Here is a 26822-nt window from a genome sequence, read left to right on the forward strand (position 1 = left end):
ACGGCGACACAGAAATCCACGTAAGACTGAGTTCCGCCATTTTGGTGTACGGCCACAGAGTTATTATAGTTTGTTATATAGTAAAACACTGTAATTACTTTAAGAGCACTGAAATACGTGTTCAGTTAATTGTAAAGATGGTGATATCGTGCGCTGCTGTGAACTGCACAAACAGACAAGGGAAAGTGGATAAATCTATTATTTCGTTTCACAGGTAAGACTGCACTACAGAGACGCATCAGTCTGCTAACTGTGCAAGAGGAAATTATACAAAATATACCAGCATGTGATATTAACGTATAACCTTTTGTACAAGAAAAGCGAAAACACACGTGTTGTGAAGGCGATGTTTAGCCAACATGCAAGTGCATATAGTACTGTACTGATAAATAATCGCGCTGCTGTGAAACCAAATGTACAGTAAGTTACTACAATCGTGGTACAGTAACTTGTACTACGTATATAGAGTAGTAAAACTTAAGTGAATAGAAGTGCTCGCTTTGTTAAGTTGAAATCTGCCACAATCGCGTTCTACACAGCACAAAACAAACCAACAGTGGGCTAGTATTAAGCATTTCCGAAACAACATTTAAATGGCATTTTAAATACATTCTAAATAGTTTCTACATGAGAAATCTTTGCAAGCCTACTACGGGTTTCAAGCCTATGACGTTTAACGATAACACGTTACACAAAAGGGAAACTAACTCTATATCATTTATTTTCACGGCACATGCTACATGGTTTGTTGAAAAACACAGTTATTTAACTGTATTAGTATGACTCCAACCTTAAACGTTAAAAAGGGTGGGGGTAATACATTCTGACGAATACCTATAAAAACTTACAGATAGCGCCTAGTTTGGATAAAATACCAGCCCTGCAAAGAACTTGCTTCTAAAATGTGTCCAACAAAATAAAGACGTGATACAAAAATGAACATGACCAAAGTATATAACAGAAGATGGTGTACATATGGATGCATTTAGAAACAGAATTCTATAATCATTCAGCCTGTACAAAATACACATTTGTATTGCATTTCACATCATGTGGAGTCCTACCTGTCTGATTTCAGAATGTCATGTGAGGTTATGGCCATTCAACTCTACAGAGCATGTAGTCACATAACCTTCAAGACTGAGGAAATCAAAGACACAGCCCAATTTAAAACCTTTTGCTCCAAATAGCTAATTACTAAAACACTTTAAAAGGAAAAAAATAAAATAGACAAACACAGCAGGTATTTAATCAAAGGCAGCGTAACTACATTTGTTTCTCATTTTGTTATTTTACCTTTTGAAAAAAAAAAAGTAATTTGTGTTTGATAAAGAGCTTTGAAAATCAGAACAATTAGGAAGTTAGCATTTCACAGCAGCATGTGTTACAGTTAGGAAAACGTTAGCAACTGGAAGAAACACAGGGCATGTCCATCGCTTTAGTATGTTTCTAAAAATATGTTACCGCCTGTTTGTTGTCTCTTAAATCAACAGCCCCATAAGTATTTAAGATTGAAGATGTAACCCTTTGTCAGTTAACAGACTAAGAGATTAATTTGATTAAGTTCTGTAAACCTTGCCGGGCAAACACCAACAAGCTGTCCCATATTGCTCCACCATATTTCATTGCGTTTAGTATAGCTAATAAGGGGGTTAATTAATCCCTAAGACAAACACTGGGGGTATGGATCATTCAAATAGACCACTAGTATAGATACGTTTTCCCACGTTTTTTCCTCTAATTCAGTGCTGATGTAGAATTGTAAATGCCCACTTATTTGATTCCCTCTTTCCAGAATGCCATGTGATCTCTGAATTCTAAAAGTATTAATATCAGTGGCTATATATTATTTTACAGATGAGTTTGTCTACTTCACTTAGTTTATTATACGTTTTGCTACATATTAAACTGCACACTGGAGATGTGCAAAATAGTACTTATTATCGCAGGACAATAGGATAAGAAATTCCATATAATCTTTAACTAATAAATAAATACTGTAAATCACTCAAATATTGATTTCACCTCCAGGTTCCCTATCAAAAATGCTAGGCGGCTGGAGCTATGGAAGCAGGCAGTTCGAAGAGAGAGATGGACACCCAACAAGTACTCGTTCCTGTGCAGCAAACACTTCACCCCAGACAGCTTTCAGGAAAGGTATGAGGACCAGCACAGGCAGCTCAAAGGCAACGCTGTGCCCTCCATCTTTGACTTCACCGACAAGACCAGAAACTCCAACTCGATGGTGCGCAGGAAAGTGCTTTGCAAAGACTCTTTGGAACAAGATGCCGTCTCAGAGGAACAGGGAGTGGCGAGAGTCGCCAAAAAGAGGAAGGCTGCTTCCCAGGAAGATGTGACCAAGAAAGAAAGAGACATTAGCCCCATAGCAGTAGAAGAGGGTCCCCAGCATGCCGTGGGGGAGTGGGCAATGGGCGGCAGTGGAGAAGCAGAGGTTTTCACCCCTTCTTCCTGCAGCTTCATAGGCACCTTACACTCCTACAGCTACACTTCCAGACAGGAGCGGGACCAGACTGCCAGGAGCAAGCACAAGAAGATGAGGAAGAAGGCAGAGTCAGAGTCAAAAAATGCTGCCGCCCCCACTGCCTCGGAACATGACCTGATCAAAAACGTTACCATCCTCGTCCCCGATCCCCACCCTGTTGTGGGCCCTGTGAAGCACTCAAGTGGCAGCTCCTGTCGTCACGTGCTGATCGACTCTCTGCACTCGTACTGCTTCACAGACTGGCTGGCCAGCAAGGGGCAGGGCAGGCATGGAAGGCTGGTGAGAAGGCAGCTGCTCCGGAGGAGAGCCCGGCGTCTTCAGGTACAGCTGCAGCTCAGGAAGGGGAAGGAGCTGATGGAAAGGAAGAGGACCCAGTGGGTCTCCAACATGCTGGCTCCACACAGAGGTCAGTGGAAGGTGGAGGATCTTCTTATACAGTCCTTCTATAGTTGGCTGAAGTGGAAGGTTAATTTTTCTGTCTATCTACCAGCTATCAATGTCTCTTTGTCCACCATCTTTCCACTATTTACTCTCTGCCCATCTTTCTTGATTACTTTATTTAATTATGTGAACAATTCTCATTTACAGTGAACAATTCTCATTTACAGTGGGGACCTGACCAAGGCAATCACACAGAGCAGTAGAATAATCAACATAGTACATGAACACTCATCCAGTCTCATAACCAAAGCACATGTGTAAAAAGACCAGACTACAGACATCTGCCATAAAGATTCAGAGCGTTACATTATTTAAGACCATCGTCCCCTAAGCTTTTAGCTTAAATTACCTGGGATACTCAGCAATATACTGTAGCCCAGATGATATAATGTTAAAACACCCCTTGTCCAACAGGTAGGACACATATAAATAATTACTATTAACTATGTCTCTTAGTTAACCCAACCCCAATACTTCAAAAGTTCAAATATATGACAAAGGTGTATCAATAACAATATATAACTACTCTGGTAAAGTAACACAATTTATTGACTACAGAATAGCTGGGTGAATAAAGAGGTGATTCAGTTACCAGTATGCAGTTCACAAAGTTACAGAATGGTATCAATCAGTGAAAATAATCAAAGGGTTAACGAGTAAATGTCGGGGATCCGAAAACTGTTGTAAAATAACTGTGTTATTGTTTATTTTCGTTCAGGAATATGTTTGTCACACTGTTTTTGCAGCCTGCTTTCCAATAGGATTTTTTGACTAGGGTTGGTACACGTGCGGGACACCTGTTACAGCACGAGACTTGGGGGTGGTGTTGGAAGGAGTTATGATTTGTTGCATTGTTTAAAATGTTGCAAATGTATACAAATGCTGGGCTATAAAATGGAGTGGTATTAGCAGCTCAGACTCAGAGATGACTTTTGGGATACAGCGGGAGCTTACGATACTGTGGAACAGTAGAGAATTACAGTGGTCGAGATTTGTTGGTCTGACTTGTTTGAATTGTGTTTTCTGTTTACCCGTCTTTTATTTCGTGCCTGAGTTATACTGTAATTTCCATCTCGAGTCTTGCATTAGCTGGTTTGCTACACTATTATTCTGTAACTTTTATTTGTGTTTTTCAATATAATCATGCACAACAGGACTACATTTAAAAAAATGGTTTATTAACATGTTCAAAAGCTCAAATGATGGAACTTACAAAAGTTCAAAGGGTGGATTGTTCAAATGTTCAAAAGATGGAAACACATGACTCTTCAATGTGGAATGTAAAAAAAAAAAACCTTGTGGAGTCTAGTCTGTGCAATAAACAAAGACATCCCACTTCTGTACATGTGCAGTGAACTCGCCATAGTGTTTGTCCCAGAATTTCGGAAACTTTGTTATCACTTTCACTGTCACTAACCTCACAGTGATTAGAGTAAGTTTCATCACTGTCTTGGTCTATCTCATTTTTGTATCCAGATTTGTGTTCTGATAACTCCTGAAAGTACTGCAAGACTTCCTGTGCAGTCCTACGTTTTGTCGGTCTATTCATTTTCACTAGATAATAAGTATTTTTACAGTTGTTGATAAATTGTTGGGCAGCAGTGTGGAGTAGTGGTTAGGGCTCTGGACTCTTGACCGGAGGGGTCACTGCTGTTGTACCCTTGAGCAAGGTACTTTACCTAGATTGCTCCAGTAAAAACCCAACTGTATAAATGGGTAATTGTATGTGAAATAATGTATAATGTGATATCTTGTAACAATTGTAAGTCGCCCTGGATAAGGGCGTCTGCTAAGAAATAAATAATAATAATAATAATAAATAAATCACTTATCTGAAAAAGTCTTCTGTTGTAGCTATACAAAATAAATACAAAGCTTTCAAGTTAAGCAGATCGATCTCACGTGCACAAAGCTAAACCCACTGTTTTTTCTATGATGGTCAAAATGACAGCTGCGGTAGTTGCTAGGTGTAACGTATTATATCTCCAGAAGTTTCTGCAAGCCTCTGTCTACCAATGCTTTCAGATGTTTAATACATAAATTTCGGAAAAGCTGCCAAATCAGTGGAGAAAAAAATGCATTTAATGCATTTAAAAACTGCGATCGGTCAAAAAGACTGCTCCGGTAGTGTTAAAGTGTGTTTCAAAGCCCTTTTCAAAATGGCTGCTTCGGTAGTGTTAAAGTGTGTTTCAAAACCCTTTTCAAAATGGCTGCTCTAGTGCACAGACAGTGTAAGGATTATTGCCCACATTGTCAAACAGGTAAGACAGCAATAATGATCCATGATGTTTTTTTGTTTTGTTTTGGGTTTTTTTGTTTTGTTTTTATTATTATTTATTTCTTAGCAGACACCCTTATCCTTATAAGCAAATACATTTCAAGTGTTACAATACAAGTAATACAATAAGAGCAAGAAATACAATAACTTTTGTTCAAGCAAAGTACAAGTGTGACAAACCACAATTCAATAATACAGCAGATAATAGTGATAGTTACATCAGGATATGATTAAATAGTGATAGTTACATCAGGATATGATTAAATACAAAGTACTACAGGTTAAACACTTGGCAGATTACAGTATTCTGAAGTACAGGATTAAATGAAGTAAAATAGGGGGCAGATAAGAGCAAAATAAAGCACATTTACATGAAGGGTGATAGTGTCCCAGGATACAAACAGAGGAGTTCTACAGGTGCCGTTTGAAGAGGTGAGTCTTAAGGAGGCACCGGAATGTGGTCAGGGACTGGGCAGTCCTGACATCTGTAGGAAGGTCATTCCACCACTGCGGAGCAAGGGTGGAGAAGGAGCAGGCTCTGGAGGCAGGGGAGCGTAGCGGAGGTAGAGCTAGTCTTCTAGTGCAGGCGGAGCGGAGAGGTGGAGTGGGGGTGTAGGGGGTGTAAATCGCTCTTCCTGCAGTGATTTAGAGGACAGATCTCAAACCACTAGAGCAGACATTTTGAAAAAAGCTTTGAAACAGACTTATAAGTTTAAGAAGTTATCAGGATTTTAACAATGAAAAGAGAAATTACAGGTACGTTATTTAAACTGTTGTAGCAACACGTGGGGATGTATAACGCTGTATTTTTCGGAACCCCGTTACTCACTCTTTAAATCAAACACTCAATTAATACAGACATTTTATTCTTGTAAGATGTACTTGTGCCTTCACTTCTGCCTTCTAAAGACCTTTCGGATGCTTTTTGGGTATAATACAATCTAAACTGTTACATTTTACTCATTTTTACCAATACAATAATGTGATCTACTATTAGCTACCTACAGTACCTGTCTATCTGTCATATGCACATGTAAAAAAGTGTTTGACATACAGACTGACAAACAGATTCTCCACCCCAGTCAGATACTCAATAATTGTCTTTTTCAAAAAGAAGAAAACTGCACATTCCAATACTGAACAGCAATTCTAGAACTTCTTATATGCATATGCATGTACACATCTCATTCATATAATAATGGAACTTAGGGCATTAAGACACTGGTCTAGTGGTCTTAATATCTTCAGTCTCCTTCTGAAGAGTGAACATATCTGGATGCATGCGCAGTTTCCCGTAGTAAAAGCACAGCAGTGTGATAAAGCATAATTAAAGCATGGTCAAATACAGTAGGTAAGCATTGTATGCCAGGGAGGTATGGTAAAGCATATTAAAACACACGGAAACCTATTGTAAACGAATGCATAGTATAACCTTGGAAGAAGCATGAGAAAACTGCAAAATTACTGTAAACATTTTACCATGGTAACATTTTATATACGGGATGACTTACTAAACAAAACATTATGTTTAACAGTAACGTATAAAAAAATACTTTCCTAATTAAAAAAAAATAAAAATAGTAATGTACCAAAACAACTTAATGCAAGAAATGGGCTCGTTATTTATCCGCTTTTCTGGCGCTTTTGAAGATATTTGAAAAACACTACAACTCCCAAAAGGACCTGTGCTTAAAGCTTTGGTGACGTTATTTCCTGTAGGCGGATCTCTGTAAAGAACCTTGAAATATGTTGTTTAGAACAAGATTTGCCGCATTGTTGTTCATGGAAGCAGGCTGTTAAATTGTTGTGTTTTCGTATTCCAAACCAACAAGATGTCGTGTCCCGTTCTTCAAACAGGTGAACGTTTTTTCATGTATCTACAGCAAATCTATTACCCCAAATCATTGTGAACGAACAATTTCGTTTAAACAAACAATTATGAAACAGTTCAAACTTGTATTTTATTATGATGGTAAACAAAAAAACTAAATAAATGTTTAGTATTTTCTGTTTATTTAAACTGTAAATGTGTGTGCACTTGTAATAACATTGCAAAAAAATATTAATGTTCATTAGTATATTTAATTTACTGTTTTTAAAATGATTGTGGGGCAAGAACGTAACAGTCGCTTTCTTTCAGTTAATAAAAATATGGTACTTACAAAATCAATATTAATTCCTGTCGCTGTCCGTGCAGAAACGTGAAATCTGACTGGTACTACTAGCTTATCCCTGTTCCTGTAACGTCTCGATTACTTTTTCACCATGGATCTATATTTTAGTTGTTAGGGATAGCAGTGCTGCAGACTCCCTTCTCATTCACTGAAGTGTAGACTTGTACCATTAAATTGCAATGATCAACGACGTCTAGCAGCACATCAGCCATCTCTTATAAGGACATCTGGAAATTTGATATGGTATCAAAATGTTTTCACTGACAAATAAGTGTTCTTTAATAGATCTGATAATGCTGTAGTAAACTCATTAGTTGTATCCTTAAAAGTAATCAACAAGCCTTTTTATTTGAAACTTTTAGTATTTTTTTTTTTCTCCAACTTGGATAACTATAGATAAAGTATAGAAAGTAACAACACAGATCTTACTAAACACTTCATTCTGGCCTTTAATTAACTTAAAAACAGCAACACCTATTAATATTACAAAACCAGAATCACACCATACGTATATGTCTTAAAGTTGTTAGCGTTTTAATTTTGTACCATTTTATCCTTGTTTGTGGTATTATCCACTTGGCTGCTACTCTCTGAACCTGCTGCTGCTGTTCTTTCTTCTTAGCAGATGCCCCGTTGAACCCGGTAATAAAGCCCCTGGAGTGGATGCTGGGGACCTGGGAGTGTGACGAGCCAGGAGAGGGGACCTTTCCCACTATCCAGCCCTTCCGATACACCGAGACGCTCCACATCTTCCATGTGGGACAGCCCATGCTTAACTTCATGTGAGTAACCAAGAACCCAATCATTCCGAGTGGTTCTGAGTTCAGTTATTGCAGTATTGAGTTATCTTTTTTTCCCTAAATCTGCTTTTGCTGGCTCATCTGGTAAAAGCAGGGTGGTGGTGTGCAGGGTGAACCAGTCAGGGGAGCGCAGATTTGCGTCCTGTGAAGTCTTTGGTCTTTGCTGGGGATTCCAGAAGGATTGTCGCATTGGCTGTGGCACACACTTGGGTTAGGGAGGCAAAACTGGCAGGGACTGTTTCACCCCATCGCGCTACAGCAGACCCTACTGGCCAGGTGCCTGGTGAGCTCAGTCGGATACCTGCAGGGCTGGCTTTTGTCCTCCAGAGTGCTGACACCGGCTTTCACTTTCCTGGGTGTAAAAAGAGGAAGCTGGCCCACTGAACCTTCAGGTCTCCTGAGCTGTGTGGGGAATTTCTGCCATGAGGGAACATAGTTGGACATTGTAAATTTGGAGTAAAATAATTGGGTACTCTAAATAAAAAATGAATAAATAAATCAGCATTCCTCATTCCATTCAAGTCACAAGACAATTAGATCTTTCAACTCTGATTTGAACTCAATGTTGAAATAACAACCCAGAAACAAACACTCGAAATGATTGAAAACTCCATAAGATATTAATGAGAATGTAAAAAAATAATAATAATAAAATGAGATTTTAATCTACTTGCTGTTTAAGAAAATTAGACCAACTTTATGAAGCAAAGTATGATACAGCTTTCACACACAAGAAGTGCAGCTGTTTCCCCTACCCAGTGTTGCTGTGCTAAGATGGGTTCTTGATTAGCCCTCAACAGTTTCTGTCTGAAGTCAGGCACAGATTAGGCACAAGCACCACAACAACAACTCACCCGATCTATTGAGATTGAAACATGACGGATTTAAGAAGACTCCCCTTTTCAGTCTTGAGTGATGAGGTATGATTTAGGCTGGATGTAGTAGCTGAGGGGACTAACGCAACACTATTACACTCCTGAGTTCTACATGTTTTGGCCCAGTTCCCATGACAACTGTAATTGTTTGTATGAAATTCCCCATCCCCATAGAGCTGAACCAGAACAGGGATAAGGCTGGCTCTAGGGTCTCATGGCAGTAGAATGACAATGGACTCAAAAAGAATTCCACTCAATGTTTAAATCACTACTGTGTGTCCTACAGGTTCAATGCCTTCCACTCTGAGACGAAGAAACCGCTGCACAGAGAATGTGGCTTCATCCGTGTGGAACCTGGCAAAGACAACGTGGCTTTTATAATTGCCCAGAACACAGGTACCCAAGTAGGGGCAGGGCATCATTCCTGCTCTATAAACTCACCTCTTCTATGTTGTTTTGTACGTGAATTAGGTTTTCATGTAGTCAGGCATGTCCAAGGCAGATGATTTCCAGCTATCCACCGTGCACTTTCCTAAGCACACACATTCATAACTTGTAATCTAAACTGGATTTAAACTCTGGTGTGCAGGGTGAAAAGCCAGTGGTCACCCACTCAAACATGTTTCTAACATAGTGCACCTTAGTATGGGTCTGTGTGGCTTGAAACTTGCGCTACCCCTAGTCCTGAGTTTCAGAACTACCTTCTATTAAGTATGTTATTCAAATGATCAGGAGCTAGGAGTTTTAAATAAACTGTTCCTCGCCTATAGCTGCATGATCAACTCCCATAAATATGCAGACTCCAGTGTGACTTCACATTGTGATGAGAAGGACAATCAATTAGTTCAGAGAAGATTTACCAGAGACCTGATAGTTTAGACTCCTAGGATCTGGTTATTTCAATTACAGTGCCTATAGTAAGTATTCACCCCCCTTGGACGTTTTCACAGTTTGTTGTGTTACAACCTGAAATCTTGATGCATTTATGGGATTTTTTTCCTTTGATTTACACAACCTACTCAACACATTGAAGAGGCAAGAAATTTTTTATTGTGAAACAACAGTTAATGAAAATTTTTTTAAAAAAACTAAAATGTCTTGGTTAGATAAGTATTCACCCCCCTGTGTCAATACTTGGTAGAACCACCTTTGGCAGCAATTACAGCTGTGAGTCTTTTGGGGCAAGTCTCTACCAGGTTTGCACATCTGGATCATGCAATATTTGCCCATTCTTCTTGGCAAAATTGTTCAAGCTCTGTCAAGTTGGATGGGGATTATTGGTGGACAGCAATTCAAGAGTCTTGCCACAGATTCTCAATCGGATTCAAGTCCGGGCTTTGACTGGGCCACTCTAGAACATTCACTTTCTTGTTTTTAAGTCACTCCAGTGTCGCTTTGGTTGTGTGCTTGGGGTCATTGTCCTGCTGAAAGGTGAATCTCCGTCCCAGTATTGGGTCTTTTGCAGACTGAAGCAGGTTTTCCTCAAGGATTTGCCTGTATGTAGCTCCATCCATTTTGCCCTCTACCCAGACAAGCTTCCCAGTCCCTGCCGATGAAAAGCATCCCCATAGCATGATGCTACCACCACCATGCTTCACAGTAGGGATGGTGTTACCTGGGTGATGTGCTGTGTTGGGTTTGCACCAGACATAACACTTTGCATTTAGGCCAAATAGTTCAATTTTTGTTTCATCGGACCACAGAATCTTTTGCCACATCTTTTCAAAGTCTCCCACATGCCTTTTTGCAAATTCCAAACAGGATTTTACATGGGCTTTTTTCAGAAATGGCTTCCTTCTTGCCACTCTTCCATACAGGCCAGATTTGTGGAGTACCTGAGCTATTGTTGACACATGGACAGTTTCTTCCATCTCAGCCATGGAATGCTGTAGGTCTTTCAGAGTTGTCATTGGTCTCTTGCTGGCTTCTCTGACCAATGCCCTTCTTACCCGTCTGCTCAGTTTGGGAGGACAGTCTGCTCTAAGCAGGTTCTGGGTGGTGCTGTATACCTTCCACTTCTTAATGATCGACTTGACTGTGCTCCAAGGGATATTCAATGCCTTTGAAATCTTTTTATACCCCTCCCCTGATCTGTGCCTTTCCACAACTTTATCCCAGAGATGTTTTGAAAGCTCCTTGGTCTTCATGGTAGTATCTTAGCTTTGAATGCACTACCCAACTGTGGGACCTTACAGAGACAGATGTATTTAATCTGAAATCTGTGAACCACTTTTGCTGCACACAGATGGACTCCATTTAACTTTGTGTGAATTCTTCACACATTGAAATTGTTTAGTAGGTTGTGTAAATCAAAGGGAAAAAAATCCCATTTAAATGCATCAAAATTTCAGGTTGTAACACAACAAACTGTAAAAACATCCAAGGGGGGGGGGTGAATACTTACTATAGGCACTGTATATACCTACAAAAGGGAAATTCTGAAACCCACGACTTGGTCCAGAGCTAATGCGTTTCAAGCTCTGGATGTGAATGAAATATCACAGTGTAAATTGTGTGGCCTCAATAGAGCTCTCTGCAAGTGGTAACGCTGTGTCTGTCTGTTTTTCTGCACGTCCAGGCCTGGTTGAGATTGAGGAGGGGAAGCTGAGCGGTCAGGAGTTGACCCTGCAGTCCCAGTCTGTGTCCCGCATCTCCTTTGCTAAAGAGCCACACGTCCAGCAGGTATAGAGATCAGTTAAACAATACAGACTCGCTGGTCAAGCTAATAATCCAGTGTGTGAGGGAGGAGACCCTCACATTTGTCTCAGTATGTATCTGGACATTTTCTGCAAATTGTTTTTTAACTGTTTGTGTATTGTGTTGCTGAACCTTGGGTCTAGTAAGGAAAATAATAAAAACAAAATTCACTTACCTGGGGTATCAGGACTGGAGGCCTGTGGTTGGGAGTGTCCTGAAAAACAAAAGAGAGGGTTAATCAAGAGTACCGTTTAGACAGTTGGTTTGGAAGGGTGCACACTTCCAGAACAATGTATTGCAGTACTATTGTTAAGCTAAAATGAACAACAGTTATTTTAATATGCATGTTTTTTGATATGCAATGGTTTAGGTAACCTGAGTTGGGTGTGGTGGTATGGTCCTCCATCTTGACAGGAAGTGGGGAACCAGCCATGTTGGTGAGGGAAGCTTTTATTGATTTCCCTGGGTACTGACTTCCTGTAGCAGGGCAGTACCTGTAGAATATATTGAAAGGGGGGGGATAGCTGATTTTAGTTAAGTTTCCCTCTGTTTGTTTTAAAGCATAGTATTAATGTATGTGTTAGATTAATGTTTAGTATATATACATATTCATTGATTTGTTTATTTTTGAATACTTTATTTATTCTTGATAATTGTTTGCTGTTTTGTTCTTATATAACCACCTGCATAATGGTTTATTCTGGGGGGAGGGGTAGGCCTGGAAAGGTATAAAGGCTGTCACTTGGTTCAGTCAGGATCTTCCTTTTGTGTAGATCAGAGAGCAGTTTTGCAGCTCTATGGTTGGACTCATTTATTGAAGTCAGTACCTGTGACTAGGTGACTATAAATAGTTATTTTTGGTTTCCACTTTTTCTTTCTTCAAGTTGTTTGATATTTGGTTCAATTAGCTTTTTGTTTAATTATTGTTCTTAAATAAAAATAATTGGTTTTACACCAAACTTCTCTGTGCTCTGCGTGCTTCCCTGCGAATCAACACCAGCCGCTGGCTGCACTCTCCAACATTTGGTGGCAGCGGTGGGATGCATCAGTGGCCAGCAGGAGGCACTCTAAAATTACATCAGCACAGAAGAGAGGTGGAAAGCAGCAGAAAGGTTGCAACATGCCTGCAAAGCGGAGAAGAGAGAGACTAGAGGATTCTGAAGAAGGAGCCATGGCAAGTGGAGTTGCAACTTCCCAAGCTGCGGTGCAACCAGTATCTGGCGGTGATCAAGTGGTGAATGAACTAGCATTGATGTTCAAAAGCTATCTTGAGGTGCAGAGAGCCAGAGAGGAGCGAATAGAACAAGAGAGTGTCAGACAGGATGAAAGATATAGACGTTTACATCATCAGTTCACCCAGCTTCAAGGAGAAGTGCATCACAGCCTTCAAGGAGGAGTCCTTGAGAGCAGCAGTGAGGGCAGAAAAGTAGAGGACACTTCTGCTGATATTAGGCAAGGTTGGTCCAGGGGCTGGAGAGAGCCAAAGCTGCAGAAACTAGAAGACTCAGATGACATCGAGCACTTTCTAACCACATTTGAGCGCATGGCGGTGGCTTGCGCATGGGAGAAAACTAACTGGGCTGTGAGGCTGGTTCCACTTTTAACAGGGAAAGCCAGAAGCGCCTTTGTGGCTATGCACCCTGACGAGACATTTGACTATGAGAAAGTGAAAGCTGCTATACTAAGAAAATATGAAATAAATACAGAGACTTACCGTCAACGATTCAGAGCGTTGGAGGTCCAGGAAGGGGAGACCCCAAAAGAACTCTATGTGCGTCTCAAAGAAATGTATGAGAAATGGATAAAACCAGACAATCACACAGTGCAACAGATCGGTGAAACTATCATCCTGGAGCAGTTCCTGAAGATGATGAATCCAGAGGTTGGCACCTGGATTAAAGAACACGACCCATCAACTGCTATGGAGGCCGCCCATCTAGCTGATGTCTATGTCTCGGCTCGGAGAGGAATGAAGGCCTACCGTTACACCAGGGGGTCCATAACACCAACACCGGGTAAGTCTGCAGGGTGGAGGAAGGGTTGTGGTCCATTTGTTAAAAATCAGTTTCTACCCAATCAGCCTGGTAAATCTGCTAGGGAACAAGTAATATGCCATCACTGTGGTCAGGCAGGTCACTATAGACCAGAATGCCCATTGAGGAAACCTAAACCATCAAACTTGTGTTATGTGCCTAGACCTACTAAACCAGTGGAGGAAAAGTGTGTGTATGAGAATTTAGTGCAAGTCTCTGTTAATGGTAAATGGGGTCAAGCTCTTCTAGACACTGGGAGTTTTCAGACTCTGGTCGTGAGTAGTTTAATCTCTAGAGGGAGTTTGAATGAGGGAGCTAGCATTAGGATCCTCTGTGTGCATGGTGAAGAGAAAATGTATCCGACAGCAGATGTTTATCTGGTTATTCAGGATCAGACATTTTTAGTGACTGTGGGTGTGGTTGATGAGTTGCCATACAGTGTAATTTTGGGTAGAGATATACCTATACTAGGGGAGTTGCTGGGAGTAGCTAGACCCTGTAATGTAGTGACTACTAGAGCACAGAGTAGAAAGCAACTTGAGTCTCTGAATCACTTGCCATTTTTTGATGCAGAGATTGAAACATCAGAAATAAGGCCTAAGAAGTCAAGGATTCAGAGGCGCCAAGAAAAGTTGAGAGGAACCACTCGGTTAACGCAGAGTGACAAGTTGAGTCAGAACCAACCTCCTGTGTCTGTGGAGTGGGAAGTTCCTGACAACCTAGAACAGTTACAGAGAGCTGATGGGACATTGAAGTCTCTGTACACGAGATTGTCTAGTATTGAGGGGGAGCAGGGAAGCCATCATTTAAACGATGCTTGGTTTGTGTTAATTAAAGGCCTACTGTACCGTCAGAGTAAGGAAGGAGAGCAACTGGTCATTCCCGAAGCCTTAAGAAGGAAGATTTTGACGTTGGGACATACAATCCCCTGGGCGGGTCATTTGGGGAAGCAGAAAACTCTTGCCCGTATTGCAAGTCGTTTTTTTTGGCCAGGCCTATACACAGAAGTTGGGGATTTTGTTAAGTCTTGTCCTGAGTGTCAGTTTTCATGTGCAGGGGGGAAGGGGACTAAGGCCCACCTCTCACCTCTTCCTATAATCAGTACACCTTTTGAACGCATAGCCATGGATGTGGTTGGTCCATTGGAGAGGAGTAGATCAGGCCATAAATATATACTGGTCATATGTGATTATGCAACTCGCTATCCTGAGGCATTTCCCTTGAGGAATGTCAAGGCTAGGCCAATAGCTAATGTATTGATACAATTGTTTTCAAGGGTAGGTATCCCAAGAGAAATTCTTACGGATCAGGGTACAAATTTTAGATCGAAACTATTACACCAGGTTTACAGGCTGATGGGAATTAAAAGTATTAGGACCACACCTTACCACCCTCAGACAGATGGCCTGGTGGAGCGTTTTAATCGAACCCTGAAGGCGATGCTGGGAAAATTTGTGTCCACGACAGGAGGAGATTGGGATCAATGGATACCATACCTTCTCTTTGCCTATAGAGAAGTCCCTCAGGCATCAACTGGGTTTTCACCTTTTGAACTCTTGTATGGCAGGCAGGTGCGAGGGCCGCTGGATATCCTAAGAGAGACCTGGGAGTCGAGCCATGCGGAAGACCAAACGGTTGTTAGCTACGTGCTGCAAATGCGCGACCAGCTGCAAAAGATGACGACATTGGCACAGGAAAACATGGAGCAAGCACAACAAAACCAGAAGGCCTGGTATGACAAATCAGCACGTACCAGAGAGTTCCAGCGTGGTCAAGATGTGTTGTTGCTATTGCCATCTCAAGAAAACAAGCTGCTGGCTAAATGGCAAGGTCCATATAGAGTCTTGCAGAAGATGGGCCCGCTGACTTATGAGATTGCCATGCCAGACCGCCGCAAGACTAGGCAGGTTTACCATGTTAACCTATTAAAACCATGGTATAGTCGTCCTGAGCAGCCTCAGCAGCATCTCTTGATTAGAGCTGTAGAGGAGGAGGAAGATCGGACTGAGCAATACTTTCCTACAGATGAAAGGTCACATTGCCCAAACTTGAGCCATCTATCGGCAGATCACCAGAGAGAGATCTCTAGTTGTTTAATTCCTGGCTTGTTCCAAGAAAGACCAGGATACACTAGACTAGTGGAGCATCGGATCCCGTTGAAGGATGTCGACCCCATCAGACAGCAGTTCTACAGGGTGCCAGAAAAACTGATTCCACGGTTGCGTGATGAGTTGGAAAGTATGAAGTCCTTGGGAGTCATAGAAGCTACCAGCAGTGAGTGGAGCAGCCCCGTCGTACTTGTCCCAAAGAAGGATGGCAGCCTCCGATTTTGCATCGATTTTCGGAAAGTCAATGCAATGTCTAAATTCGACCCCTATCCTATGCCTCGAATTGACGAGATGATAGAGAAGGTTGGGAAAGCCCAGTTTATCACCACCTTGGACTTGTGTAAGGGATATTGGCAGGTTCCCTTAGCAGAGGATTCCAGAGAATATACAGCCTTCCGTACTCCTTTTGGGCACTATCAGTTTACGGTTATGCCGTTTGGGCTCCATGGGGCCCCTGCGACTTTTCAAAGGCTCATGGATCGAGTTCTACAAGGTATGCAAGACTTTGCAGCAGCCTATCTGGATGATGTGGTTGTTTATAGTACTTCCTGGGAAGATCATCTGACACATTTAAAAGTTGTGTTTAAAAGCATCAAAGAAGCTGGACTTACCATCAATCCTGCAAAGTGTGACATTGCCCAAAGAGAGGTCAAGTATCTTGGATACCGCCTGGGTAATGGGGTCATCAAACCACAAGTGGCAAAGGTGGAGGCAGTTCAGAACTGTGGTCCACCCAAGACCAAGAAGGAAGTGAGATCATTCCTTGGCTTAATAGGATGGTACCGTAGGTTCATCCCTGATTTCTCCACCAGAGCAGCTATCCTCACTGATCTTACTCGGAAGAGTGAACCTAATAAGGTTAATTGGACTGTGGCCTGTGACAAAGCATTCCAAGATCTTAAGGAAGCTTTGTGTAGGGAACCTGTGTTGCAGAGCCCGGACTTTTCTAAGCCCTTTGTTGTGCAAACTGACGCTTCCAATGCAGGACTTGGAGCTGTATTGCTGCAAGGGGAGTCAGAGAACTTGAGACCAGTACTGTACATTAGCCGGAAATTGTTTCCAAGAGAAACTCGTTATTCCACAGTTGAGAAGGAGTGCCTGGCAATCAAATGGGCCCTTGATTCACTACGGTACTATCTGATCGGCCGTGAGTTTACTTTGGAGACAGATCATCGAGCGTTGCAGTGGCTTGGGAAGATGAGGGACTCCAATGCGCGTATCACTCGTTGGTACCTGGCAATGCAACCATTTCAATATACAGTAAAGTACAGGGCAGGAGCCTTGAATCAGATTGCAGACTTTCTTTCTCGTGTCCCTGTAGAACACGGGAAAGCTTAAGGAGGGGGATATGTGAGGGAGGAGACCCTCACATTTGTCTCAGTATGTATCTGGACATTTTCTGCAAATTGTTTTTTAACTGTTTGTGTATTGTGTTGCTGAACCTTGGGTCTAGTAAGGAAAATAATAAAAACAAAATTCACTTACCTGGGGTATCAGGACTGGAGGCCTGTGGTTGGGAGTGTCCTGAAAAACAAAAGAGAGGGTTAATCAAGAGTACCGTTTAGACAGTTGGTTTGGAAGGGTGCACACTTCCAGAACAATGTATTGCAGTACTATTGTTAAGCTAAAATGAACAACAGTTATTTTAATATGCATGTTTTTTGATATGCAATGGTTTAGGTAACCTGAGTTGGGTGTGGTGGTATGGTCCTCCATCTTGACAGGAAGTGGGGAACCAGCCATGTTGGTGAGGGAAGCTTTTATTGATTTCCCTGGGTACTGACTTCCTGTAGCAAGGCAGTACCTGTAGAATATATTGAAAGGGGGGGGATAGCTGATTTTAGTTAAGTTTCCCTCTGTTTGTTTTAAAGCATAGTATTAATGTATGTGTTAGATTAATGTTTAGTATATATACATATTCATTGATTTGTTTATTTTTGAATACTTTATTTATTCTTGATAATTGTTTGCTGTTTTGTTCTTATATAACCACCTGCATAATGGTTTATTCTGGGGGGAGGGGTAGGCCTGGAAAGGTATAAAGGCTGTCACTTGGTTCAGTCAGGATCTTCCTTTTGTGTAGATCAGAGAGCAGTTTTGCAGCTCTATGGTTGGACTCATTTATTGAAGTCAGTACCTGTGACTAGGTGACTATAAATAGTTATTTTTGGTTTCCACTTTTTCTTTCTTCAAGTTGTTTGATATTTGGTTCAATTAGCTTTTTGTTTAATTATTGTTCTTAAATAAAAATAATTGGTTTTACACCAAACTTCTCTGTGCTCTGCGTGCTTCCCTGCGAATCAACACCAGCCGCTGGCTGCACTCTCCAACACAGTGCAATAGGAAGTCAAACCATATAAACCAAATAAAACATGAACATTGTTTTAGTCCTTTTGCTAAAACCTTGAATTGTATGTGTTATAGGTAAGCTTGCAACTATTCGATTTTTATTTTTTTGCGAAATCGGCGATTAATATTGACGTTTATTTTAGAAAGAATTCACTGTTTTTTTTTCTATCTTTATTTTTACTTTTTATGCCATTGAGAAACGTCTCATTTTAGTGAAACCCCTTTATCATATTCAACATGCAACAACAAAACCATGGTTACCAACATTCTAATTGAAGTAATGTTTGGTCACAGCAGGGCTATACTTTTTAAAGATAAAGATACTACACAAATATAAAAATGGTCTCAAGTAAACTGTAGAAAACACTGCATATAAAAGTGTATTACACAGACTTTTATATCATACATTTACGAGTAAAAATAATATGCACAGAACACATTAGATAGTTGAACAGAACTAACTTGGACTTATTATTCAGGGTCTGAGCTCCACCCCTCTCCTGCTTCCGCGCAGCTGGACTCACAGGAAGGCAAGGCAGATGGGCCCGCTTTGCCCTGCCGTGGAGTCTTCAGTCGTCGGTCAGGGTATTCTGCACAATACTCATTAAGTGTTTCCCGCTCGTGCCCCATTTTCAAATCAAACTAGTAGGCGCTTTGAATGACGGGCACTGTAGCTGGCAAATGAAAGTGCAGTCTGTGCAGGTCTTGATGATTGACAGTCATTTAAACAAATGAGAGCATTCTAGCGCTGCTTCAGTCAACAAGATCTGTCAGAACAGGATGAAATGATTGACAGTGAAACTACAGTAGCCTATTGAGGGACCACTGAGGTGACTGACAGCGACCCCTAGCCATTCCGAGCGGAACGGAGACGGGACAGACAGCAAGTATAAAAACTACACAAACTAGAGATGATTTCTAAATGATTATTTTTGGTAAGAAAATAAAAAATAGTGAGTGGTTTTACCAACGTTTATCCTATGTACATTTATTTCAGTCAAACTCATATTTTGGGAATTCGATGTTTAACAAGCTTTACCGATTAAAATCGAAATGTAGCAAGCCTATTTACAGGTCAGGGAGGCCATTTCTTAATAGGTAGAATTAATTTTGTAATGGGTAGAATGAATTTTGTTGCGATTTTAAGCTGTGTTGGTCAGTAAAACATGTTTTAATGTATACTTTAAGGAAGTGTGGGATCGATCTTAACACTAAAGTGCAGTTTGCACTAAAAGGTTTCAAAAGCATGCTAAAGCTGTTTGTTACAAGATAAGTAACAAAAACAGTTTGTCTGAAATAAGTACTATAGGGAATCTGACTTGCACATCAAAAAGCTGTTCTTTGTTTTTTGGAAAGATTAAAGTTTCTGTGTTGTATGTTGCGTGTTGTGTGTTCAGGGCGAAGGAACAGGAGAGAGTGAGGAGAGAATTAGTTAAAAAGCAATTGCTACGGCGTACGTGTTTGTTTTAGTGTTCGTCCCTGTGTGTCAGTGTCTGTTCGTTTTGTTTACCTGTTTATTTTTGCCGCAAGTGCCGTGTCCTGTTTTCTGTTGGTTTAACCTTTTTATTTATTTGTTATTAAACGCTGAGTGCAGCCATCGCACTCAGTTTCACTCATCACCACCGTCTGTCTGTGTGTTTCTTCCGGGTCTGACGTGTCACTACCAGCCAGCCTTATGACACACATTTAGTTTTGAAAAAAAAAAAAGTATTTAAATGATGGACATTGGCGAAATGTTTTTGGTTTCTTTTTAATCAGTCGATCAGTCATCCTTGACAATGACACGCTTGAGTGACTATGACTGAAGCATATGCACTTAATCACCTAATTAGTGAGACAGTTGACTGGACACTGGATATGGTTTGATTTTAGCTTTTCAATTGCAAGCTTGAATAAAAGCAATAAGAAAATCACAGAATAAAAAACAATAGGCCACGTCTGTCAAGAGAGCAGCACCTTCGTGTAATCGGCATGTTGGAGGCTGGACTAGGGCAGCGTACTGTGGCTTGCCGTCTTGGGTGCTCACAGCCAGCAATTTTAAACCTGGTGAGACGGTATAACCAGACACACTCTGTCAATGACAGGCCATGACAACACCAGCCCAAGATCGACATATCATTTTGTAGCATCTTTGTGATGTCAGTTGTTAATCAGCACAATAAAAAGTCACTGCACCTGCTCTAAAACAGAGTTTGTCATTTTTCGATCACATCTAGTGAATTTTATCCAAATATGAGTGATACGTTTCTTTCGATGCTCAAATATAAATGATACGTTTCTTTTGATGCTCAAATATAAATGATACGTTTCTTTTGATGCTCAAATATAAGTGGTAAGTTTCTTTTGATGCTCATTATACATATTTTCAGCTATCTAAAAGTTATTAAGTACATGTACACCTCTTGTTGTGTGTTGTATTGCAGTGCATGTAATAACACGTAGAAGGCTGTGTGGTCCAGTGGTTAAAGAAAAGGGCTTGTAACTAGGAGGTCCCCGGTTCAAATCCCACCTCAGCCACTGACTCATTGTGTGACCCTGAGCAAGTCACTTAACCTCCTTGTGCTCCATCTTTCGGGGGAGACGTAGTTGTAAGTGACTCTGCAGCTGATGCATAGTTCACACACCCTAGTCTCTGTAAGTCGCCTTGGATAAAGGCGTCTGCTAAATAAACAAATAATAAATAATAATGTGCATATTAATGTCCTTAGATCTCCAGGACTTTCCGACTCAAGGAAGATGGCAGGCTGGAGCAGACAGTGTGCATGGCGACTGAAGGCCAGCCTCTCTCAAAGCACCTGCACATCACCTACAGGAAGAGAGCACCCTGAAGGGAAGGGAGAGGCTTGCTAAGGGAGTACCCAACACAAACCACATGATCGTTAACATGGCTCCTGCAGCTCTGCCGTTGAATTTTACAGCAGAATGCAAGAGAATGTACTCTGGACTAGCCTATATTTACCACTGTGTAAAATTTACAGCAACAAAATTAAGGAAAATGTTAATAATAACATACAAAATGTATAGAAATCTGTTTTCAGATACCAAGTTAGAAAATGTAAAGCAATTGTAGCTTTCCATGCCACGCACATCTATTCACTCACTATACATGTCTCAGATATAGTTTTGAAAGAAATCTGTTTTAGCAAGTATGCGTTTTCATTTTAAATTATGATATCTGGAACTATACTAGGCTGTAGAAATATTTGATTGCAGGCTGATAGTCTTGCACTTGCATGGTCATTTCAACTGGAAATTGTCAACACCCTTTTAGGTCCTTCTTTCCTGTCAGTAACCAGCCATTTGCTTGCCATACTGACTGATGTGCTTTGCAGCCAGTAAGATGCTTGAACCTGAAGATAGGTGAGAAGTCCTAGGAAGTGCATGTGTATCTATTTCCTGTAATGCAAGGCAAACTGACAACCTAGTGTAGTACTGGATATCACGTTTCAAAATGATAAAACATGTGTGCGATATCATGCTGATCTCTAAACTGCACATTTGACACATCTATAGTGAAGTGCATAACATATAGGATTTAAGAAAGTATTTTGTTGGTTATAACCAGTTTAAATATCCTGCATATCTTCCACCCCATACTAATTGTTAAAAATCCTAGTTTGTCGAACTGTAGGAAACTGCTTTGAAGTAATTGTTCACATAAATCTGAACCTAGCAGACTGTCTCTAGGTTTCTGCTGCAGAATTCTAGTCAAAGTTGTGTTTTCATTTTCTGGAACCCCTTTGCACCACATATCAGTCCTTTGTGCACTTTGACAGACCGCAATTAGCACTAAGCTTGGACTGCCTAAGATCACTTTAGGCAGTCCAAAATTAATTTGAATTGTCTTCTATGAATCTTATCTATAAGGCATATTTTACCTACTAAATGCTGAGCTGTACAAAAGTGGCTGCTTGTCTCCTACCTCTGGCTGAATTAAATGTGTTGCTTATTATTCATAGTTGTGTTTACATGTAGTTATAGTGATGTAATAACTTCACTATATTTATATCAGGGTATCAAATGTTAAAATTGATGCCGATGACAGGCATACATTCCTCCAAGAAACGTCCCAATACTAGTTATAATATTATAATTGTAATTATTAGATATAAATGCTAGCCTATTTTATTTCAATGTGTATGAACACATTGTTGCCATGTACTGTAGTAAATGAGATGTGGAGATAAATAAGACACAGGTGAGGGCCATGAGTAGAGACTGCCTGTCAGCTTCGCATGTGTAGCTTGTTGCATTGAGTTACTGCTTTTCATTTTGTTTTGTTTGATACATGCAAGGCTATGGAATACTGCACTATATCTAAAGCACTACATTTGTACATAATACTATAATAACGTGTACAGGACAAGCAAGGTTTCTTGGTGTCATTCATGTCCTCTCAGCACATCCAGTTGAAGTGTGTCAATGACGTTAATCTTTAAATTGATTAATTTAACTGATAAGTGGATTTGTGACCGAGAACACAGAGAACCGTAGATTCATCAGAAAACTGGATTTATCAAAGGGGACTCCTCAGTCAACAATAGTCAATTGCTTGTTTTCCTCACAGAAAGTCGCTTTAAAAAACGGCATAGTATTCAAAACATGTTTTAATAACATTTCTTACAAACCAAAAGCCCTGTAATTGCATAGTCAGCGTTTCAACACTTGTACTGTAATTCTTGAGCTCAGAAAGAAGCGTAGCGTACTTTACACTTCAATGCAGAATTGTGGGCATGTACAGAAGTGCTGTCCTTTATCTAGGCCTATATAGTGAACAACTTACTACAGCATTACACATCATGGACACAACATTCCTGCAGGTACAACGTGGCCGACACAGCTGTGAGGACCACATTTATACTGTGTGTGTGATGCCTGCTGTTCAATTATTATAGGGTGTCATTTTAAACTTCACCTCAGGGTGGCAGTGGTACACTACAAGCAGCAAAATGAGCAACAGATCCATCCTACATGGTGTCATTTGCAAGTGGAAGTGTAGCTTTGAAATATCTGAAAGGTGTGAGCAGTTAATTTAGTTTTGAAAAAAATACATGTATACAACTTATTGTGCATCTGTTATAAAGGAAAACATTATAATTGTGAAATGGTACAATGCGTTGAAATTATTTTGTCTTTGTACTTCAGCGATCCAGTCTCGGCTCTCCAGTACTGTCACCACACTTTAAAGAACCCCTTTCTTGTCTCCACACCTTGCCCTGTTTACAGACTACCGATTGATTCTGATGGCTGAGTAATGCCAGTTCACAGACTTGGCAAACACCCTCTTCAATAGAGACATATTAAAACAGAACCCTTAACTCTTATGAAAACCAGAATGAGGAAAATAAAACTCCCTTCCCTTATAAAGATCAGTATGCCCTGTTTACTTTCTTTTACAGAGCTGGTGTGCAGACCAGTCCACTTTCAGATAGATTTGAAAACTGGATCACAGTTAACAGCGAGCACTGCAGGTGAGAGATACACTGCCTGCACACATTATAAAGACATGTATCTAATACCAGACTGTGCCACCGTTTGCCCTCATCACAGCCTTGACACAACATGGCAAAGACTCCACAAGATATCTCAAAATATGTTAATCCATTCAGTCGTTAATATTTTGCATAAATAGTGCATAGGTAGAGAAAGGATCCTGATGACAAATCCAAAGGTCACGTTCATACGAGGGATTATGGCAGAGGTCTCTGTCATGTTCCTCAAACCATTCCAGCACAATTCTGGCATGGTGGATGGGTGCATTATCATCTGGAAAGTAGCCATCGGCATCAAGGTATAATTGCAGCTCTGCTGGATGGACTTGATCAGCAAAGATGCTTAAGTACATTACAGTATTCATTCACCTTGCAGTCATATTGCAGTTGGAAAACTATAAATCATGCCACGGGTGCCACAAGTAATAAAATACATTTTGTGGTGGTAATATGTAAAACATTACAATTGAAAACAATTAACACCGTTGATCTGTAGAGTCCAATAAAACAGTGCCTAAACATTTAAAAATATGCTGAATAGTCTGTGCTTGTACTTTGTTGTTTAGTTGTTGTTTAAAGCTTTCCATGCGGGGGTGTAAGACAGACCAGGACATATGGTTGAGGCTGCAGGTGTTGTAGAAGTGTTCTCCGCTGGTGAGATCAGATCTCACAAGCAGGGTGTGGCTTGAGTCTGGGTTGTCTGTCCTCTCTGTCATTGTGTCTGTCCTCTGGGCTGCAATTCATATGCAGTTTCTGGGTGGGCTCCCAGACTGGCACTCAAACCAAGGATCTCAGTGCTCCCGCAGCAGGTAGAAGAAAACAGCTTTTAGGAAGTAGCCACTGGTGCAGACAGCTCTGATGAACCAGTTCTTCTGGAAACTGGAGTCGTTGTTCTCTACACACGTGCTTATATTAGCCTGGAGAGGTACAGAGAAGGAGAAAAGAAATAAAAGATTACAATTATGACCAAGCTTGTGTTTATTTATTCTTCCTGTTCAGTGCAAGGTGCCTGGAGACAAAATATACCTAAAATATTTATGCCACAGAAAGTATATAAAACAAAACTGTTGTAGAGACTGGGTTCATATTGGTAAATTAGGGTCTTGTGATCACATCCATAAATTTGTATAAGCCTGATGCTTTCAAAAAGTCAAAAATACTGGACTCAAGGTTTACTCTATGCCTATTGCACAGACACAAGCAGTACTGTTCTCTGGCTGGCATTGCCGGGGCCATTCCAGGGCCAGATGGATGCTGCACATATATTATGCCTGTGTATTGACCCCAAGAGTCCTACAAACACATGAATGGTATAGTCTTGATTCTGCGGAGCAGGAATGTGACTCCTGCAGGCATGACGGTGATGCAATAGATTAACTATGGTCAAGGGGAGTGTGTTGGGCAAGACTACCAATGTCCATTTGTACTTTTCTTTCAAGAACGTGAACAGAATTGATTGCCTTTTTCATATAACACTAAAAGGCTACAGGACACCATGGTTATACTACGCATTAGTTTACCATGGGTTGCCATGTTTTTTAATATACATTCACCATACTTTCACTATGCTTAATTAGACTTTACTATGCATTTACTATGTAAAGTATCTTTTACTAGGTACTTTCATATTAATCTATTTAATTTGAAAACTGCACACCTGTAAAATACTTTAAACTATCAGTAAAAATGAAGGAAACACTGAAGCTCCAGTGCAAAGATTATAGCAGTGAAACTGGGCAAAGTTATGGAAGGTTTTGCAAGGAAGTAAAATTGAAGATCATTTCACACAACACCAACGAGGGCTACACCCCATTTGTAGTCCTTCAATAAAATTATGAGATGCGAACTTTTGGATTACCACCCACAGTGTGGTACCTACAAAACAAACCCTCAGTAAAACCAATAAGAGGTTTCTTCTTTATTAACCAGCAAATTCTGGTGCTTCAGCCCACACAGCACTGAATAAACAGCAGTAGGGACTGAGCTCCAAGAACAAGACAATCTGGATATGTATCAGAAGAATATAAATGTTGAATTTCATTTTGACAGAGAACCAAATTTCTCGCACAGGCTGAAAGCCAAAGCAAGCAATTCCCCCGAGCGCTCTGCCTGATACGGACTCGGCAAAGCCCCACAAGACCATGTAGCTTCCTGCATACTAAAAATGCACCCAGAACCCTATTCCAGTAAACATTCCCACGGCTGTTACTGAACTTACATGGCTTAAAACTCTTCATTCAACCTCAATGAGCACCTAAAAACCAGCTCTGCTGCACTACACCTCAAAACAATTGTAGCTAACAAAATAATTCTATAAATCATCCACGTTTTACAATCTCCTGTGTTTATATAAGTGCCCATGTTTTTTTTCCTTCTTTTTTTAAGCACTTTTACGACCTTTTCAAACTTTGTTGAGGTCTCTTGTTACTGACATAGAAAACACAAGCACTGAAAAGGTTAATGCCTTCTCCACCTCTTTTTGCTGTTTCACAATTGGGCTTGTACTATTTCCGTAGGAGAAGGTTAAAGTCTAATGTTTCACGCCTATAGTATGTGCGTGGGCTTGGACAGGTGATAAAAAATAATTACAGTAACCTTAAAGTACTGTACATGGTGCTAATGAAATAATCCCAGTAAATCTTCCCCAATATATATTGCTTCAATTTTTCCTATATGAAAAAAGCACACACAGTAAAGGTGAATTATATTTTTCACTGGGAATTTATTTGAAGCTGTTGGAGAAGAATATTTATCGAATGCTCCTTGCAGATACTTTAATGCTGTACTTCCAGTGAACTTTGTAAAGTCACATAAAATAATTCATTTGATATTGAAAACACATCAGTCACAGGAAAAGCAGTATTTAGAGCACAAAGGCAAGCCAATGCATCTGGCTTCCGGGAGTACCTTTATTTTGGATTAAACTGCAAACATTTACTATGTCGGTTTTTTTTTTTTAAATACACGTAGAAAGAGCCAATGTCTAAAATGTTCAGAATTGTTTTTCCTACAAGGACTTAAACTCCCAGAAGAAAGTCATGTGTGTCGGACGCATTCCTTCAACAGGAAGTG

At 40.5% G+C, this 26822-nt stretch overlaps 2 protein-coding genes across 5 annotated transcripts in view; one reads left to right on the top strand and one right to left on the bottom strand.

Moving 5' to 3' along the window:
- Positions 1–23363, top strand: thap4 (THAP domain containing 4). 4 transcript variants are annotated; one of them, XM_034029049.3, is made up of 6 exons: positions 1–214; positions 2032–2909; positions 8019–8178; positions 9358–9467; positions 11650–11753; positions 20967–23363. In XM_034029049.3, the coding sequence occupies exons 1-6, from the start codon at positions 138–140 to the stop codon at positions 21084–21086; spliced, it is 1449 nt and encodes a 482-aa protein (XP_033884940.2). In that variant the 5' UTR covers positions 1–137; the 3' UTR covers positions 21087–23363. The 4 variants fall into 4 exon arrangements, with proteins under 4 accessions (XP_033884940.2, XP_033884941.2, XP_033884942.1 ...); XM_034029050.3 differs by having other exon boundaries at positions 8022–8178; XM_034029051.3 differs by lacking the exons at positions 1–214; positions 2032–2909 and adding an exon at positions 6921–7079.
- The window catches only part of LOC117417155 (bcl-2-related ovarian killer protein homolog A-like), a 25649-nt gene continuing 21674 nt past the window's right edge, over positions 22848–26822 (bottom strand). Inside the window, exon 5 of the mRNA XM_034029048.3 lies at positions 22848–24667. Within this exon, the coding sequence (XP_033884939.1) occupies positions 24542–24667 (126 nt within the window). The 3' untranslated portion in view covers positions 22848–24541. The remainder of the gene's footprint in view (positions 24668–26822) is intronic.

Source organism: Acipenser ruthenus, chromosome 12 (assembly GCF_902713425.1).
Source record: "Acipenser ruthenus chromosome 12, fAciRut3.2 maternal haplotype, whole genome shotgun sequence".
NCBI lineage: Eukaryota > Metazoa > Chordata > Actinopteri > Acipenseriformes > Acipenseridae > Acipenser > Acipenser ruthenus.

Coding starts and splice junctions, on each gene's coding strand:
- thap4 (XM_034029049.3), top strand. CDS start 138: ATGGTGATATCGTGCGCTGCTGTGAACTGCACAAACAGACAAGGGAAA. Junction 2,910..8,018: donor CATGCTGGCTCCACACAGAG/GTCAGTGGAAGG, acceptor CTTTCTTCTTAG/CAGATGCCCCGTTGAACCCG. Junction 8,179..9,357: donor CAGCCCATGCTTAACTTCAT/GTGAGTAACCAA, acceptor TGTGTCCTACAG/GTTCAATGCCTTCCACTCTG.